General features: G+C 40.7%; 1 protein-coding gene across 3 annotated transcripts in view; it reads left to right on the plus strand.

Annotated features, from left to right (window-relative positions):
- Window positions 1–6,577: 6,577 nt before the first annotated feature.
- XYLB (xylulokinase) overlaps window positions 6,578–20,042 on the plus strand; it is an 89,166-nt gene continuing 75,701 nt past the window's right edge. For 2 of the 3 annotated variants that reach the window (XM_032681937.1, XM_032681928.1), the window contains exons 1-7: window positions 10,709–10,849; window positions 13,359–13,441; window positions 14,326–14,395; window positions 15,798–15,878; window positions 17,187–17,273; window positions 18,470–18,598; window positions 19,592–19,657. In XM_032681937.1, the coding sequence (XP_032537828.1) occupies window positions 10,805–10,849; window positions 13,359–13,441; window positions 14,326–14,395; window positions 15,798–15,878; window positions 17,187–17,273; window positions 18,470–18,598; window positions 19,592–19,657 (561 nt within the window). In that variant the 5' untranslated portion in view covers window positions 10,709–10,804. Of the gene's footprint in view, window positions 6,867–10,708; window positions 10,850–13,358; window positions 13,442–14,325; window positions 14,396–15,797; window positions 15,879–17,186; window positions 17,274–18,469; window positions 18,599–19,591; window positions 19,658–20,042 lie in introns of those variants that run through there. The other variant, XM_032681947.1, reaches the window with a different exon arrangement.

Consider the following 20,042-nt stretch of genomic DNA (forward strand, 5'->3'; position numbering starts at 1 on the left):
AAAATGGTAATTTCTCTTAGAAATGGATAACATTCCTATCACTTTGACAGTAGGCTTTTATTTATCCATTGGTTATTTATTCATACGTTGGTCTGTTTCCAAGATATCTTGTGAGGGCATGGTTTATTTTTCTCTCTGAGAAGGGTTTTTGTTTAGATGGATATAAACCACAGGTGTGAGACTGGAAATAACCACTCACCTATGAAAACCTGCACAGGTTTGTGGTGCAGTTGTGGCACAAGAGAAGATCATAGAATCATAGAATGTTAAGGATTTGGAAGGATCATCTAGTGCCAACCCCTCCTGCCACGGGCAGGGACACTTCCCATGAGACCGGGTTGCTGAAGGTGTTATCCAACCTGGCCTTGAACACTGCCAGGTTTGGGGCATCCACAGCCTCCCTGGGCAACCTGTTCCAGTGCCTAACCACTCTCACAGTAAAGAATTTCTTCCTAATATCCAGCTTAGACTTCCCCTTTTTCAATTTGTACCCATTACTCTTTTTCCTGTCACTACAGTTCCTGGCAAAGAGTCCCTCTCTGGCTTCCCTGTAGGCCCCCTTCAGATACTGGAAGGTTGCTATGAGGTCTCCATGCAATGTTTTCTTCTCTGAGCAAGATGTTAAACCCTCTATAAAAAACCAGTTGTACTACTGAAGTTATATCTGTGTAGCTGAAATGATTATGTCCCCTTTGTGCACACACTGTTGTAACAGCAGAAAGATGGTGTGTTGTTAGATGGTATCAGGGAGCTGAGTAATTAATTCAGACTCTTGTTTTTTTAATGAAGTACTGGGGATAGATGGGAACCAACAATATGTTGTTATAAAATTTATGTATAAGTAGAATATAGCATGCACTAAGACCCATTACAACAACAACAGAAATGAGCAGAGGTTTTATTCACTGATTTTAAAAATTATAAAGATATTAAAGATTGTATAGTGACGATCTTCCTTGTGTAATAAGAGTAGTAGACCCACAGCAGGTTGATCTGTGTAACTGGAAAGACTACTTTGCTCTTTTGTTTTAGTCAGGGTTTTGACTAAGTTTTAGATATGACTGAATGTCTTCATGGTGAGACATATAATCCAAACCTCCTTACTGCTTCAGAAATTCTGGGCCCTTTCTTACTAGAGAAAAAGTAAAAGTTCAGTTTGCTGCAGTCTGGCATGCATTTTGTAGAAGAAATAAATATGCTGATGTGTCCAAACTGCTAAAATGGCTGATTTCAGAGGAGGCTTTTGGCAGGAGCTTGAAATGTTGGAGCCGTTCTCCTCACTGAACCTATTCAACACACTTGAGCTTCCCAGGTGACTGAGCGTAGATAGTTCCTTGTTCTTTCTTATTCCTCGGGTTGCATCATAAAGGATTGATGGAATCAGGGGGTGACGAGACTCTGTGCATAGAGTTCTGGTGAGGCTCAGCAGGCTCTTAATGTGTAAATCTGCAGTAACTGACTTTTTAATAATTACTCTTGCCTTCCCACTATGCTTGTGTCATGCAAATCGTGTTGCCTACCTCAACTGCAGTCTTTTCCTGCCTCAGCCAGGGAAAAAACAGTAAACAAAATGCTCTGTCAGACGCTGTAGATACTTTTCAAGTTGCCTTCTCTCTACTGTAGAAAAAGCATGTTTGAGTTTTGCTGATGTATCGTGGCTTTAGTAGATCTACTTTGATCAGTTGAGACAAACATCTGGTGCTCTGTAGCAAGGAATTGTCTTGTTTGTCCAGTGTTCTGAGTTACTGTCACATGGAGCCTGCCTTTGGACCTTCAGGCAGCCGATTTGTACATTGGGACAGGAGATTTAATTAACTTCATTACAGTTTGAGCTGGCATTCAATACAAACATTATTAATGGTCTTAAAAGTTACCCAACCTTTTTAAAATTCCAGTCACACTTTTTGACTTGCTGACCTGTGAAAGAGACTTGTGCAACCCGACTATGTGTGGCAGAAGGAATTACCAGCATAGCACCCTTGACCCTGAAATGTAGGCTCTGTCTTCAAATATGTGCACTTCACTTCTCATTGGAAGAGCATTTAATGTATAATGAGTTTGTATTTGATCAGAAATTATTGTTAATTATTTGTACTGTACAATTCCCTCAGGATCATGGAAAAGCCATCACATGTAGTTATGCAAATGGTTTATACAAGGCAGCTCCTTCCCAAGCAGTTGCATGGGTAGGCAACAAAACCAGAAATGGTCTAAAGGAACCAAATGCCCAGTGAAATGTAGGGAATGAGTCCAGGTGGTACAGCAGAGCTGGAACTGGGAACAGGATTAGTTTTTATTTTGCTGAGCCAATCCTGTATACATGGCAGTTTGCTTCCTTTTCACCGAAAGCTTGTGAACAAAGCATCTTCACAGAGTTGTTAGGGTTGGCAAATACCTTTAAGATCACTAAGTCCAACTGTCAACCCAGCACTACCATGTTCACCATTAAATCACATCCTCAAGTGCCATATCCACACATTTTTTTAACACTTCCAGGGATCACTTCCCTGTGAAGTCTGTTCCATAGCTTTACAACCATTTCACTGAAAATTTTTTTCCTAGTATTTAATCTAAACCAGCCCTGGTGCAACTCAAGGCCATTTCCTCTCATCATGTCACTGGGAGAGGAGACCATGACCTCTTTTCAGGAAGTTGTAGAGAGCAATAAGGTCCCTCCTGAACCTCCTTTTCTCCAGGCTAATCATCCCCAGCTGCTGCAGCTGCTCCTCACTAGACTTGTGCTCCAGACTCTTCCCCAGCTCCGTTTGTCCTTCTCTGGACACACTCCAGTGCCTCAATATCTTTCTTGTAGTGAGGGACCCAAAACTGAACACAGGACTTGAGGTGCAGTTGACTGAGTCTCTACAGGTGTGTATATGGGTTTGTCAGCATGTGTGTTTGTGTGTGTACACTTTTTTGTCAAGGCATGAGTGCATGTGTATATGTATACACACACACACACACACACACACACACACACACACACACACACACACACATATACTTGTGTTTTATGAATAATTTGCAACCACGATATAATTAATGAAATTAATTTCAGGTCTAATGTACATGACATCACAAAGAGCACGAGGTTAATCGTGGTTTTGATGTATAGTGAGCTGATGTAGGTAAGCCTTGTTATGCCACTGACATAAACTTGAAAATGCATTGTCCATGGGTTATGTTCTTATACCATAGTGGGACAACTTCCTTTGTGCCCCTGGCCTGTTCAGGTATTGCTAATAAATAAAAATGAATTTTTATTGTCATACCTGCACACCAAATTATGATTTCTCTTTAAATCAGTCTTTAAACCGAGTTACTTGGATCTACAGACCCCTGTACACTTTTACAGTGCACAGCAGGTGGCACTATTGGAATGGCGTGAATGTGTATTTGCCTGAGCCTGAAATGTTAGAGGCTTCCATTTGGGTTGTAGATTCCTCAGGAATATAAGCAGACAAGCCATGTCCTAGCACTGGCACACGTATCTCCTAACAGCACTACAGGTTCTGAAAATTTATTGCCATGATTGGGTTTGTGTCAAAACTTGTCTTTCCTTAATTGAACAAACTCCTGATCAAAACATCGTCTGAATGGTTTTTGTTTGATTATCCACTGGAGTCTGAAGTGCCCTATTTCCCTTAAGTCTGTTCTTCCATCACAATGGAACCAATTCTTCATTTCCTTGAGGCAAAATAAATTTGACAATATTTCATAGTCCAAAAGCAGTGGCTTTTAGAACTTGAAGTAGATGTTTACTGCCCTTGACCTTGGCTGCAAAATCTCATTTAAAAAGATGCAACTAATTTTATCTTCTATTAATTAATTTGTGAGTAGTAAATTAGTTTTTTATTAAAAATTGTTTGGAGGACCTTATAGGAATAATTGTTGATTTAAAGATAATTAAAAATGCTCATAATGGTTAACTGACTGAATGCATTTCCTGTAACACTGCACACCTGAGACCAAAGGTATATTATTCATGATATATTCGTGCTGAATTTAGACATGTCCAACACTGTTCGTGGAGGTTAAAAAGATACAATACAAATATCTGTAGATTTTAACTGGCACTGAGAAGAAAAATAAAAGTTACTGTGATAATCCCCTTTCTCTAGCTTGCTGTTAGTGCTTTTTAAATTTTTTATTTAAATGCAGTCTTGCAGTGTTAGAAAGTGACTATTTTATTCTTAGAAAATGTAACAACAAAAAGAAAGGTAGAAACAAGATGGTTGCTATTATTTGGGCTCTAGACATTATTAGTAGAATCAACAGTAATTGTTTACTTTTTAATGAGATTTTTGATAAGAGCACGTGTGTTTCTATTGTTTGAAAGCACAGCCTTAAAGCATGCCCCAGTTACAGAGTGCTGTGAGCAGAGCACAGGACTTTCTGATGGTGCAAGATCATTTTCTGGTGCTCTCTGCGTGTCCACACTAATGGGACGAAGAAGTCTATGACAGAAGTCTTCAGGATGATCTCAAGCTGTTTCCTCTCATCTGATCTTTCATGTGCTTTCAGACATAAAGAGTTCAAGTGTGTCAAAAGGAAGGAGGGTGGCCCAGCTCTCCTTCAAGTCCCTTTGGAGGTTTTTTGAGCATGGGTCATATGTAGTCCATCTTCACGTTTCTTTGATAAGGATTCTACTTTCCCTTTTTATTCCTTGTGTCTTTATGTAAATATAATTAGCTAGTGTGTGTGTAGGTAGGTATATATCAAATATCTCTGATCCTACACTCTGCCTGGGTGTCTCTAAAGGCTTAAATCAAGCACACCAAAAAATCAGCCTCCAAAATTTAGCATCAGGAGTTGTTCATTTTGTAGTTCTGCTGTTCTTGACCACCAAGAACTTCTGAGATTCTCTATTAGAAGTGACAATGTACAGAGGCAAGTCTAAGAAGAAACTGAAGGTATTTACCAGTTAGAGATTTTAAACAAATGACTTCTAACATCTTCCCTTACAGTTTCCCTGGCTTCTTTCTTGGTTCTCAGATTTCTTAAATTAGTGTGACAAACAAGTTGGTTAGATTTACTGCATTTTGATGTCATAAAACTGTCCATGAGGAGAGGGTGAGAGGGAACTGAATGGCCTTCAGTAAATCTCTTCAGAGGATTTTGGAAATGCGTGGAGGTTCCTGGACCCAACAGATGCCTTAAATTCCAGTCACTGATAAATGAACTTCATATTTCTGGTACTGCTACCTACACATCTTTCCTATGCCAACTATCTCCAATTGTTTCCTATCCATGGAGTTATGAAGGCTACAGCTCTAGGAGGTGACAGCAGCCTGTGGTTATTCCTTCTCCCAATAGATGTGATAAGTATATAGGAACTCTGTGACAATTTCAAGCAGGGTCTAAACCAAACTGGATAAGCTATATAGCTTCTCTGCCTTGATTTTTCCACCTGAAAACAACAGGATTTTGATTCTTTCTTGATTCCAAAAAGATTTTTGATCCTTACAGGATGCTGCTGAAAAGTACAAGGTTTTTCCCTTATTTGTTTCCACTTCAGGCATTGTTTGAGTAGGAATGAGTTTATCTTTGATTGCTTTTAATCAATAAAATGTACTTATCTGTAAGCAGAGTTTGATAAGAATCAAGTATAGCGTGAAAGAACTGGTTAATCTGTTGTTAATGAAAAGTTTTATCTGAATGACAACATCTTGCTCCTGAGATATTTGCTTTTGAGCATTAGGACACAAACCTCTTCAGTATTCATCTTCAAGAAAATCTATTGAGTGTATAAGGTAGCTTTAATAAGGCTTGCAAATGGCTGTAGTTAAGATAGTCCTCCAAAGAGGATGGTTATGTACTAGTACTATTGTTAGAATGAATATGGACTTGAAATCTGTGCAGAGAAGGAAAGTCTCCTAAAAATAATTTGTTATTCAGAAACATCCTTCACTTCACTTCCATGCAGAAATCTCATGAGGAATTTGTACTGCACTTCATAATCACTGGTAGCTTAATTGAGTCAAGGAAATTACATCTGTAACACTAAAGTATGTAAAACCAGATACAATTCCACAGTGCCTGATTCAGTACCCGCTGAAGTCAACACATGTTCTACTGAATTCAATAGAAGTGAAATTGGAGGATTTTATGTACATGATTAAATAAAAGCTGCAAATTGACCAGTACCTATGAAACCGATGGTATAATTGAGATTGTGTAGTTGAGCCTTCATTTAAATTCTTTTCTTGTACCCATTGTTCCGTGTGCTGGTAAATGCTTTTATATGGAATCCTGCACCAATTCTTCACTCTCTGTATAGGGCCATAATTTGCTAATGCAGTACCACACATGGGACTTTGAATATGCACAAGTCAAAAAATTAAATAAACCAACAAATTTGTGGAATAATCACTGTACTTAAATAATCTACATTTTTCAGTCTCCGAGCAACAATTGTGCTCTGGGTTCCTCTTGTGGAACTCGTGCCCAGGGATTTTGCTGGATCTTTGTACGTGCTTTCATCGAATCACAAAACGGGGGAGGTTGGAAGGGACCCCAGTGGGTCACCTGGTCCAACCTCCCTGCTCAAGCAGGGTTGTCCTAGAGCACGTTGCACAGAATTGTGTCCAGATGGCTCTGAAATATCTCCAGTGAGGGAGACTCCACAGCCACTCAGGGCAATCTGTTCCCGTGCTCGGTCACCCACACATTAAAGTTCTTCCTCATGTTCAGGCGTTCCCAGCACAGTCAGTGAAATTACCGTGGATAACAGCACCTCGATCCACTGCTTGGAAACATCAAGTACTTATTCTTGCTGAGGGAATAACAAGACTCTCCACAGTGTTTGGAGGAATGGGCAACCATAATGGTTACCCCAAGATCACGTGCAAAAGTAACTTCAGCAGGTTTAGGAAAGGAAAACATTTTTGGTGTTATAATGCCATCTCAATAAAAAGATCAGAAATGTCATCTTTTAATTTATGGTACTGTGGTACTTTTTATTCTCTTGGTTAAACATTGCTGGAGATTTTGTGATAAGAGCACTTGCAATGCTAAGTAGAAAGGGAATGACCTTTAGAGCATTGCTGTTGTTCAGGTATCATTCCAGCTGGCAGGTCTAGTGCTCAGGCTGGGATTTTTTTCTGTTTTTAAGGTGATGTGTTAATGTGTTATTGTTGTTACTTGGAGCTTAACATTGTAAACATATCCCACCTCATTAGCAGCAGTGCATGTGACGCTAAGGCTACTTGGCAAAAAGGCTGGCATTTATCTGCCCCAGCTTACTATGTTTGATGTTTGTGAGGCTAATTAAAGAGCTACAAGATTTCTTATTAGGAAAAAGGATAATTGTGCCAGCAGACCTAACGATGCTTGGTCTAACTGGGCTGCTGTGGCTTATTGCATGTACATAACTGATGCCTCTATGTGCAACAACTCTTACTTGTCCCATTGCTTCTGCTGCTGTACAAATGTAAAGTACTTGTTGGGGCCTTAGAAAGACTTGGCTGCCCTGCTACTTAAAATAGCTAGTTAGGTGCCCAAAATGTACTGCTGGAAGCAGAAAGACTGGTAGCTTTGTAGTTGCCCACGGACTTCTGTTACTTCCTGTGAAGGTGTGAGTATTTCCACATCCCATTAAATTATGTAGCCAGTATAAATCAGGATAGCTGGACTGCTGTCAATATAGTCATCCTAATTTATATCAAAGGTCTGGACTAGCTGCTCTCTAGCTTGTTGGCATGTCTCAGATGATGTGATGATAATGAAGCCTGGAAGTTGGGCTATCACTGTTTCTGAAGGAGTTCCCCTGTGCAAAGCTGAAGAATGCAGTTAAACCTAAGTTCGTGTCAGGGTGCAGCTGAGATCAGAGACAGGTTTTGATACTGGAAGTGAGAATAAAAAATGAAAAAATCTCAGTATGTAGGAATGTGGAATACGGTTAATTTATATTTTGCATTGAATTGAAATAAATATACAATTGCAGTTAACTTGACAGTGAGGGAAGAAAAAAAAAAAGCACTAATTGGCATACTAGTTATAATTTATCTAGATAGCCAAGGGCCTAGGAGAGCATGGAAGTATTGCTTCTCCATCAGGTCAGAAACTAGTTAATAGGAAAAGGGGAATAAACTCACTTTTCCCTTTACTCTGCTCTGTGTGTCTTGAGTGATTAATCTGTGCTTTGCCTCAAGCCGTTAATCTACAGTGGTGACATTTCAATTATAAACGGTATTTTGTCCGTCCCCTCTGGAAATTCTGGATTTGTCAGTGCTAAAACATTAGTAGTACATGAATGCAACTTCACTGATAAATGCAGAGCTAAACCTTGTTTGCTTTCAAGAAACTTGAACGAAGAAAGAACAGCAGCAATGCACATTTTCCATACGCCAATAATAAATCTGAGAGAACGCTGCCTTGATGGGAGGATGGGCAACAGAGTGACTGGGTAAGGTCTTGATTCTCCAAACTTCCTTATTTTCTTTTGAAAAACATGAAAAGTGAAAGTAGCAACAATAACATTCCCACTTTGTCCTCTGATGAATTTTCTTACTGAGTTGCCTTGTCGCTCTTGTTCCTAATTAAAGGAGATCTAATAACACGAGAGTGGTTATTCCCCAACTTTTCTCTGCTGTTTAAGTCAAATGATTTCTTGTTAATTGGGACTATTCTTCTGATCTGATTGCTGAAGAATATAACTGATTCTTACATCCTCATAAGATTGCTTTATTTATAAAGTCTTGTTTCTTTTCTACTAGCCAATATCTCCTTAAAAAAAAAATTGCAATCCACTAATCTCTTTTTCTGAAGTAATTTATCATTCTTACAACTTTCTTCAGAACTGACTTCAGTTTCTCTTCATTTTTGCAAGTAATTACCTTCTGAAAATTGCAGCATTTCAAGCCTCAGCCTCTGAACCTGTTAATTGTTTGTAGGGAGTATGCAGCCAGTGAAAGGACTGAGGAAGCCTCTCCTCTCTGGCTCACCTGTTACATTCTGCATTAATAAAACCCCCAGCCTCTGTGTGTTATTTGATCCTTTGTTTTCTGGTATGTTACACTAAGGAAACCATTCTTGGTAACATTTTGAAAACATTATTTCCTTCACAGCCTCTGGTTAAGTGAGACCTTTGTTCGGAACATGTTCATCCAGCATGAACTCCTTCCCCTTAAGAGAAGGGAAATTCCACCACTACCTGATGGCCATTAATATTTTAAAGGTTTTTCTTTGCAATAATAACCAGAAATCTTAAAAGTATAAACCCATGGGAGTTAGGGCTTTGAGAAATCAGTGGGACTATTTAAAATGTTCAGTATATGAGAAAATTTTTTATTATAACTTGAAAGGCATTTCAAATTAAGTATTTGTACTGTTAAAACAGTTTATGATCCTGGGCATGCAAAACCTATTTGACTTCATTAAAGCTCTGCTGAGATACCACCTTGATTGCAGAATGGAAGTGTATTTTACATGACCCTTCTTTTGATTAAGTAATTCCACTTTGTTCGTCACATACTATGACAGGTAACACAAAACCCTAAAACCTCCCCAACCCTCCCAGCTGAAAAAAGGCAAACTAGAAAACAAAACTTCAGCCAAAGAAACAATTTGGTGTTTTTTAATGGAATACTGTGTGTGTTTGCACCAATCAGAGTGTGATAGCACAACATGGCTGGTACACAGTGATGGGATATTAAAATTTCATTAATTCCTTTGGACTGTGGTTTGAGATTGTTTTGGTTCTGGTTCCTGGGCAGTCTCTGCACTGGCCCGGGTGCTGCCACTGGGGATCCCCACATTATAGGCACTGGTTACTGGTGCTCAGCAGCCCCGTGCATAGCCCTGGCACAGAGTAACCCACCATCACATCATCCCACCATCATATCACCCCACCATCACATCATCCCACCATCACACCATCCTGATACCGAGCCCCTCAAGATTTGAATAAGAGTTTGAGTCAAACTTTGCAATTTTTTTTTTTAGTTGTTAATCAGTAGCTGTAGCTGGATGGTTATGATTAAGCTGTTGCATTGTGAATTTCGTATGCTTGGCTAATCTGTTGTTTTAAGGAGAAGGGAAGACAATCCAAAGGTGAACAAGAGCCACTAGGAGTGAAGTCAGCAGGACTGAGCAGTAACTGAGGGATAGGTAATTCAGGCAGTGGGTGATCACGACCACCGACTCACGGACCACCCACTCAAAGCACACCCCAGACTGAAACGCAGGGAAGAACTGTGCTTGTGGACTAATTAGTATGAGAAACGAGAGAGATAACTAGCAAATACGGGGTTGAGTACTAATTAACAGAAAACTTAGGTAAATTGTAACCAATGAAAGCTGATGCCTCGGTTTGTTAAAATGTATTAATAATGTAAAGTTTTGGTGACTGGTGACCCAGACTTTTGTGTGTTACCGCCGAGCGCCCTACTTTGTGCAAATTAGAGTAAAATACAGAAATACTTCGCCTCGGTGTGTGCATTGGTGCTGCGAACTGGGGAGCAAGCCTGCGTTTGGGATAACGATCCCCCCCTCATCTCATCACCCCCACATCTCATCACCCCCCCCCCCCATCTCATCACCCCCACATCACATCACCCCCACATCACCTCAACCCCACCATCGCCTCACCCCCCGCCCGAGCTGTTCCCGGCCCCTCCGTGCGGGGTTGGGAGCGGGCTGGTCCCGCTCCCAGCACTCATTAACCGCGGTGCTGCCGCTCCGCGGGGCCGGGCTGGCGGCTCCTGCCCGGGGAGGCCGGGCCAGCAGAGCCACCCCCTTCCCGCTCCCTGCCCCGGCTCCCGGGTGAGTGTGAGGGCCGTGCTGGGCCGTGCCGGGCCGTGCTATGGCCTCTCCCTGCTACCTGGGCTGGGATTTCAGCACGCAGCAGGTACCGCGCCACCTCCCCCGCCCTGCTCTCCCCTCCCCTCCCTCGGCCGGCCCCTTGCGCGCAGGGCGGCGGGGCCGGGGCCGCCCCGGCTTCCCCGGGCCCTGCCCCGAGCGAGGCTGGGCCGGCCGGGAGGGTCCGACCGCGGCGGGAGCGGGGGCTGCCCCTGGGGGATGCGAGGGATGCGGGGGATGCGGGCGATGCGGTCCGGGCGGCACCGCCGCCACCGCGGCCGCTGCGCTGCCCCCAGCACAGAGCGGGGACAGGCCTTCCTCTTCTCAGCTCCTTCCTCCTCGGGCGGCTTCCGTCCCATCTCAGAACCTTCCGTTCCCCTTTTCCTCCTCCCAGCGGCGGGTTTGCTTTGCAGGGCTGCTCACGGTCCCCGGGCCCGGCCGGGGCTGCAGGGAGCGGAGCGATGTTCCATGCCCAGCGCTCAGACAGGATGCAGGGAGCGGAGCGATGTTCCATACCCAGGGCTCACCCAGGATGCAGGGAACGGAGCGGTGTTCCATGCCCAGAGCTCACACAGGATGGAGGGAGCGGAGCGATGCTCCGTGCCCGGGGCTCGCACACGCTCCGTCTTGCCGCAGCTGATGCCAAATAATTCACAGTCACACAGTCTTTATGGTTGGATTGCCCAGAGAGGTTATGGAGTCTCCCTCACTGGAGATATTCCAGAGCAATCCAGACACAATCTTATGCCACATCCTCTAGGACGACCCTGCCTAAGCGGGGAGGTTGGACCAGATGACCCACCGTGGTCCCTTCCAACCTGACTGATTTTGTCATTCTGTGGAAGGGACTTCTGGAGATCAGCCCAGTCCAACTGCCCTTCCAAGGCAGAGTCACCTGGAGCAGGTGACACAGGAATGTGTCCGGGTGGGTTTGGAATGTCTCCAGAGAGGGAGAATCCATGACCTCCCTGAGCAGCCTGTTCCAGTGCTCTGCCATCCCCAATGTAAAAAAGTTCTTCCTCGTGCTGAAGAGAAATTTCTTGTGGTTTGTTTTATGGCCATAATAATTCCCAATGCCTTGTGTTTTAAGATGTTTATGTGCTATGGGCACTGCATGTCCCTGATTGTTCTCATGTCCCCTTCACCTGCATAAGTGCATTCTTTGTCCCTTTCTGTTTGCCCCATATCGTGTCTGAAACTGTGGGTTGCATGTTCTAATGTGTCCTACTTCTCCATCCTGCTAGGGATGTGTTAAATATCCTGAAAAGGAGTGCTGGGACACTTCTCTACGCTCAGACTACATGGACACCCCTCTGCTTGCTCTTATAGGAGCTGTGATTTGCACCCAAATCCAGCTTTCCAGTGTCCTCATGGGAATCAAGACTAGTAGGATTGTGAACCTGGATGCTCAGATTGCTGCTTGAAATTCTGAATTGTCAACACATTTGGGTATTGCCACACTTGAATAGAAACTGCTGAAGTTGTGCAGAGGCCTGAATATGTTAATAACAGGTGTTTGAGCATAAATCACTATTATGGTGCTGAAGTTTGGGAGCTTGAAAAGACACATCCAGGTTAGATTGGTCAAGTGCTTTGAAGGGGATGTGCTGCAAGCAGAGAGCCAATTAGACTGCAGTGGGTCAGAGACATTTTTTGAGCTAGTGCACTGTGCCAGTGCATAGGTAATGGCCCTACTTTAGTATGGCAAAAATAGGGATGGCCTTGTGATTTGAATATAACTCCTTAAGATGAACTTAGTTTTTGTAGGGTTTTTTTTTGGTTTTATTTTTTTTTGTCTGTTCCTTTAACAGCACTTTGCACTCTCTCCCTTGTCGAAATAGGTGCGGAACATGAGCTACCTTCTCACTTTTCTTCTCTATTGTTACTATTTTCCTTCTGAACTAGGTGAACTTAAGTGAATACAGAGGAGGAAAGGTTGTGGTGCTCTTCTAATTTGTGCTGACAAGAAGGCTCAGCTTTATGGAGTTACCCTTTTGGATGTTGCTTTCTGTGTGTCGCATAAGTTCAGAATACACTTGTGTAGAGCCCTCTGAGCTTTGCCAGACTGGGAGAGTTTCATTTACTCACCATCTGGGGAGCAGGGAAGGTCCTCAAGGTACCCTAAGGGTCTGTTAAGTTCCTTGGTAAAATGAGGCCAAAAAAAGGAGGGAAAAAAAAAAGGCATATGACATCTTTACTCTCAGATACTGTATTCTTTGGAGAAATTGCAAAACTGGTTACTATGATGCAAGCTACAAACCTGGTAATTTGTTTGCTGTTTCTTAGCAAATGCCTGCAGCTTGATCTTGTTCATTAGAGGAGAAAGAAAATGAGGAGACAGAATACACTCAAATAAAAATACATGTTGCTGAATAGGTGGCATATTATTCACATAACTTGTTTAATGTAAAATTGTGCCCATACTTTCAGCAAGGTGTATGGATTGGGGTGATCTTTTTTTTCCATTTTGTCTGTGGGAATTGAATTATTATAAATGAGTTATCAGTGCTATTTAATTACTGCTAGATTTTGTTAACTTCCTGTTTTATGTCTTCTAGTTGAAAGTCATTGCTATTGATGAACAGCTGAGAGTCATTTACGAGGATAATGTTCATTTTGATAAGGACCTTCCGGAATTTAAGTAAGGCTTTTTGTATTTTACCTGGATAATGTAATTTAAAACTTTGGAGATTGGGGTGAGGGGACTGTTTGATCTCATTGGCATGTATAGAGGCATGGAAAAAGGTCATGCCATGTTCATGTTTCATACTTGGCAAGGGTAGTATATGCTCTTGCCTTCCTTGTATGTAAATATGACAAGAGCTCCCAAAAGGAAATAAATTAAGAAAATACACCCCAAAGTATTACACATAAATAAACCATTTTTTTTTCTTTTTTTTGGGGAACTTCAGACTCATGGACATGACTTGATTTTTTTGGGACATGAAAGTAAGCATTGCCTTTGTGTCAGGGCAGAGTGCTCTCCTAACAGCAAGAAAATTACATGAGGAGAATGTCTGAAAGACATTTGGAGACAAATTCAGTTGTTCCAAATCCCACAATAAAAAGTAGGAAGACAGTATTTGTTTACTTCAGCAATAGACTAGAATTGACAAATGTCATCCTCCAGTCACAAGTTTCAATAAAATACATTTATTTACTTGATGGTTTAACAGCAAAAGTTAAACTTCCTTTTTGAGGTTCAATTCACAAATGGTGACAGTCAGAAATAACCATGAATTACACAGAGGCAATGAGTAGTATCAGCACTGGACTCTATCTCAGACCTTACTTCAGGATCAGGACCTTTCTTTGAAAATTATTTACTTTGCAATTGGGTCAAACATGTCACCTCCTAGGAACTGGCTTTTACTTTTTCATGTTTCAAACACTGATCCTTTCTCATAACATAAAAAAAAACCATTGCAAATTCTCTTTGGTCATTAATAATCTTGAAGAACTTTGCTTGTCAGGGAAAAAAAAACAAAACAGAATTTACCAAGAGAAAATTCTGTTTTTCTGTAGGACTCAAGGTGGAGTCTATATTCACAGTGACAGACTGACAGTCACTTCTCCTGTGCTCATGTGGGTCAAGGTATGAAAAAGCTTTATATAGTTCACCTTCTTCTTTGCTGTTACAGAAATGGAAATTTATTCTGAGCAGTAGTGAAATTCATCACTCAAATCAACATAGTTCTTTTCCTTATATTCTGTTTCTTTTAAGTGTTATTCTGTGTCTTTGGTATGCAAATAGTAATGCTATCAACAAACAGTGGAAGTTGGTAACAGTTTGATGGGTTTTTTTGTTTGTTTCTTCACTCTCTACAGTTCCAGCACTCTGTGTATGAGAAATGCCTTCATGACTTTCCCTCATTTTCCCTCTTTTTTCTTTGTACACTAAAGGGGCAGCTGTTACTTTGCCTGTGTTTAAATCTGTGTTTTTGTAGCATCCGGGTTACCTAAACTGTTTTTTTTTTTAGAATAAGCTCTGCTAACCAACTGATATCACAACTGGTAGGTGGTGAAAGTGCACTTTGCTCAGTGCTTGATTCCCAGTCACTTTGACTGATGTTTATTTTGAAGTACAGCATCCTTTTCTATTTTAAAACAGGGCCTTCCTTGCTTCGGTGCAGAGTCTGCAACACTTGCTCTCACATGGTACTATGTAAATCTGTCTTGCTGAGGGGATTTCAATAGTTAAAATATTTGAAAGGTCACAGAACCCCCAGCTACCCAAGCCACAGAAATACTGTGATCCACAGTAGTTGACAAAGGTTTGGTAAATTTGCTTGCAGTTGGTCTTTTGAGCCACAATGAAGAGGAGCAGTTGTAATTATAAAATTGATAGTATGATGATATAGGTATATGATGTTTCTTTGGAAGTCTTGCAGTGCCCTGTTTGTCCAGACAGTCTGGGAAATGGTGATCTAAGTGAAACTATGTAAATATAAATTAATTTTTGATTTTAAACTTCAGAAAAATGAAGTTCTTCAGGCAAGAATGAAATTCACCTGAATTGGCCTTATATTAAAGAATATGAGTTAGCTGATACTGGAGGCAGTGGTATTGAGGTTACTCATGTCTTGTAGGATGGAGTGCAGGATGTGCCCTGTTAAAATTTCAGAGATTTCCAAAAGTAAGAACAGAAAAAGATAATCCTGCTTTTTGTCTGGCACTCTTGAAAGTGCTTTTTAATGAATTGGAATTCTTTAACTCTTGCCTCTTATTTAGATTTCAAAGAATGGATCTTTGTGATTCAGCTTCTTTAAAGATCTTATTTTTCCTCTGCGTGACTCAATTTTTCTGTTACGGACTCTTACTTAATAAATAAATTTATGCAACTTCTTGAGAAGTCTATAGTCATTAGCTAATTTTTCATTATCTGCCAATGAACTCTTATCAGTGATGACATGAATTTATTGTTTAATTCCAGATTGTGAGTATGCATAATTTGATAGCTCGTTACAATCATTCTTGATTCTATTTTTCTGTTTTAGGCCCTGGATATGATCTTGGAAAAGATGAAGTCTTCAGGCTTTAACTTTTCTCAGGTCAGAGCTTTGTCTGGTGCTGGCCAGGTTAGTTTATAAATTAAAAATCAGTCTTACTGCATTTCTTCAGTAGAGTATAAGGTACAGTGATAAATTTAATTTAAATAATTGTATTTCAGAAGACCATAATGGCATAAATTAAGAAAAAAACTTCTATGTAACTGTTCACAAACACATTTCTCAGGGCAGCTTGACACCTGAAGCACACAAAGCAATCATTACAAGATAGTGGGAGTGGAGGATGAGATTTACAGTGCAGTTGTTTAGATCAGTGTAGTGCATAAGTACTTGGTTTCCTGTTGTTTTAATTCTTTGTGCATACAGATTCTGAAATGACAGGGATCATTTTGAACTTCAGCAGACCCAGGTGCTTGTGGAAAATGGGGTAGAAAAAACAGTGAGGAACACAGTTTGCTGAAAGTGTATTAACATCCTCTTGAGCACAGTTTTTCATTGGCTAGGAAGGAGGTCTTACTGGGAACAACAAAACCCAAATGATATGAGTCCTTGATGCAGAAATGGCAAAGATGCTGCAATGATTTAGCCTGTAGTGCATAATATCTTTTCTTGGGATTTATAAAACCCACCCTGACATTTAGTCAGTGAGCCAGTCTCCTGGTTCTCTGGTGAAACAGCATTTCACAGGTGATATCCAGGGTGAGAACAGCACCAAAGTGATAGTGAATTCTGACATGTGAGGTACAGGTTATTCATCTTAGTTTATCTGGCATTAATTAATCAAAACTGTTGCTTTGATCTCCACATTTCATAGATGGCAGCTGAAAGTCTGAGCAAAGTGTCTGAAAATCGTAGCTTATATGAAGGTCTCTGTTGTGAATTCTTCAGTGGAACAGAAGTGAGGGACTGACAAGTAACCTCAGCTTACTCAAGTGAAAAAAAGAAATGAATTTCCAGATTGCCTGTATTCCCTTTATTTTAGCCAGACTCCAACAAGGTGGGTAGGCATGTCACTGATGAATCAGGGAGCTGTGCTGAAGTAGCACAGAACTAAGTCTTGACTGTGGAGCCCTGGCTACAGCTTGGAGCCTTCAAAGAAGAATCTAATGCCATTAGCAGTATAGTAACAGTTCCCACTAGAGTTTTCAGTAGTTCAAAATAATATTCTGGTTTAGTACATGGTTTGCTCAATCTTAGAGTCTTTTAATGACACACTTGATTTGAAAAGGTGCATTTTTTGGTCCTAGTTTGAAGAGAGCTCTCTTGTCCCTTAAAGTTCAAAATTCAGATCAGGATATGAACTTTGCAGCTTGGGAGGGCATCTCCAACTTCTGTTTGGGAGAACATCTCCAACTTCTGCTTTTGTATTTCCTACAGCAACATGGGAGTGTGTACTGGAAAAAAGGAAGCATCCAAATTTTAAAGAATGCATCATCTGAATTGCCTTTACATCAGTCACTAAAGGTAATGTGCACAAAATCTCTGAAGGGAGAGCTACACTGTCCTTTTTCTGATGCTTACACATTGCTTTTCTCCTTGCAAACCTTTCCTCTTGTTTGACTGAGTCTCATGCCCCTGCAGCATAAATGAAATGTAGTAGTTATTCCTTCAGCTCCAGGGCTTTTGACATTTTATTTTCTTCTGTATGACAGTATATTCTTCTTTAAACGCTTACAGGTGCCAGTGGGTGTCCCAGAATATTTCTGTGTCAGAGTAACAGCCTGTTTGTTCTTTTAGGAAACGTAATCTTTTTGTAAACAACCTGTAAATACTTAATTTTTTGTATATATATATATATATTTGTATTGACCCAAAATTTTTATGAAGAAGACTATTGTACCTGAGTTTACTTTCAGTGCTTGTGATTTCATTAGATTATATATGTATAAAAATAATATATATTTATTATATATATAATATATATATAATATATATATATGTAAAAAAAATAAATAGCCCAGTTTACACTTACTCTGAAAGGATGGAATTGTAATGCTCTGTGGACACAAACTCCTAACAAGTACATTGTTGAACTCCAACATTTTGTATGTGTGTGATCGGCAAACTTTTATTTAAAAAGAATAATAGGGGGGAATCAACTTTCTTCTGGAAGACCCTTACCTTCTTTGCTTCATGGTCATTAAGGTCAGTTGTATGTTGAAAGGGAGACTTTTGTGTAACCGATGTATTAAATGATTAGTTTTGAAACTATCTCATCCATTGCTCATGGAAATGGGATTACAATGCTCTCTGGTGATATACTAAGTCTCAGTTGTATTTCCAAGTGATTATGCCAGCCATTAAAGAGAAATTTGTTAGTGGAGCTGTGGAAAGACAATCTAATTGTTTGGAGAGGAGTCCAAAAAGGGGCTGGGGTTCTGGCTACTGGGGGAGTGTACTGAGACATTGTGCTGCAGGGGCTGTGAAGTAACAGCAGAAAAAGCCTGTTGCTTCCCTCTGATGCAAAGTTTGGGTTGAACTTTTCACCACTGACTAACGTGCTGCCCAATATCTGCTTTTTGTAATTATCAAGAGGAAACCAGAAGGCATCTCAGAGAACTGAGCAGTGAGCTGATAATGTACAGTTGCTCTATTTTTATTATTCTAGTGGGGATTTCTCAGAGATCAGACTTACTAATAAAGGGCATTGTTCTTTACAGGGGTGTTTTTCTGTCAGTAACAGTCCCATATGGATGGATTCCAGCACAGCTTCCCAGTGCAGTGCCCTGGAGGAAGCCGTGGGGGGAGCCCAGCACCTGGCGAGTATCACCGGCTCCCGGGCCTATGAGGTGAGAAATGAGTAATCTCACAAAGGAAGATGTGGAAATTTTGCAGTGAAATTAACCAAACACTGGGAATTTTGCTGCAGGAGGCAGTTGGAGTGAGCATTTGCCTAGTGGTTCCCAAATGCGCTGGTTGGTGGCCATGCTTGCAGTCTCAGGGCCTGGTTGTCCCCTGGGAGCATCTTGTGCAGCCACATTTCTATTGGGATGGCAATCCAGTTTGTGTTACAGGTGTATTTGGGGTAAATCCATCCACCTATTTGTGGATCACTGCTCTAGGTTACTTCTGCAATTTAAAGATTGGCCTTTTAATGTTCCCTGGAGGCATCTCAGCACCTGGCTACTCATACTGCTGGTTCAACAGAATAAGGCTTTAAGCTCCCAAATGGATGATTCTGTTTTTTGAATTGTCATGCAAGGTTTATGGCTGGTGTTGAAATTAGACTTCACATACCACTAGCAATTTATTTTTAACTTGTTAAATGTTAGGTTTCAATGTTACAAGTTTTTTTTTATTATTTGATATAATATTTGGATAAAAAAAAATATATTCTTACAGCTATTTTTAGCCTATGCTGGAGTTGTTGCTTTGAGTATGAAACCTCCTGCTTTGCTCCCAATTCACCTGCCTCACAGGCAGGTACATAGATCATATAGCTTAAAGCTTTTCAGGGATTTGAAGGCAGCATTTGAACTGTGCTTGTTTGTGTGCACAGAATAAGTCTGATTCATTCCATTGAACTGTCATTTCTGAAATGTAAACTAGGGGTAGTAATGCTTTTTCTCTTGCCTTTTTTTTCAAAAGGTGAACAAAATTCTCGTAATGAGACTATGTGTTATACCCTGTTTAGTGCAGATTGCCTGCTGTGCACTGACTTTCATCATGCATCAGGCAAATTAAATATCCAAAGTGCAATGTACTGAACTCATTACACAGAGTTAATGATTATTGACTCCATTTAGGGTTTGTGTTTCTAAGCGTTTGCATTTCTTTCTCAGCGTTTTACAGGAAACCAGATAGCAAAGATTTACAGCCAGGATCCTGAGGTCTACAAGCAAACTGAGGTTAGCTTAACTTCAATACCTTTATTGGCAAACACAGTTGAAAATCTTTTAAAATTAATTTTGCGGGGATGTTTTTACAGACCTTTTTACTAAAGAGTATTTTGATTCTCCTGTTTGAATTTAGGTCTGAAATTGAAAAATTTATTATTTTATTTGTTTTGTTTTGTTAAATTATTAGTAGCTGGGCAGATAAAAAACAGACATCAGTTCTATTTTGAATGTTATATTTGTCAAGCTGGTGAACATGGCTTTAAACTGAAGTTGCTGGGGGAGGGGAAATTCAATCCATCCCTGTTCTACCAGTTTGATGCCAGCGCTGCAAATAGATACCCAGAGCCTGGAGAGGGATGGCAGGAGAGCACTTGAAGAGCATCATCAGCCAGTA

This window comes from Chiroxiphia lanceolata, chromosome 1 (genome assembly GCF_009829145.1).
Source record: "Chiroxiphia lanceolata isolate bChiLan1 chromosome 1, bChiLan1.pri, whole genome shotgun sequence".
Taxonomy (NCBI): domain Eukaryota; kingdom Metazoa; phylum Chordata; class Aves; order Passeriformes; family Pipridae; genus Chiroxiphia; species Chiroxiphia lanceolata.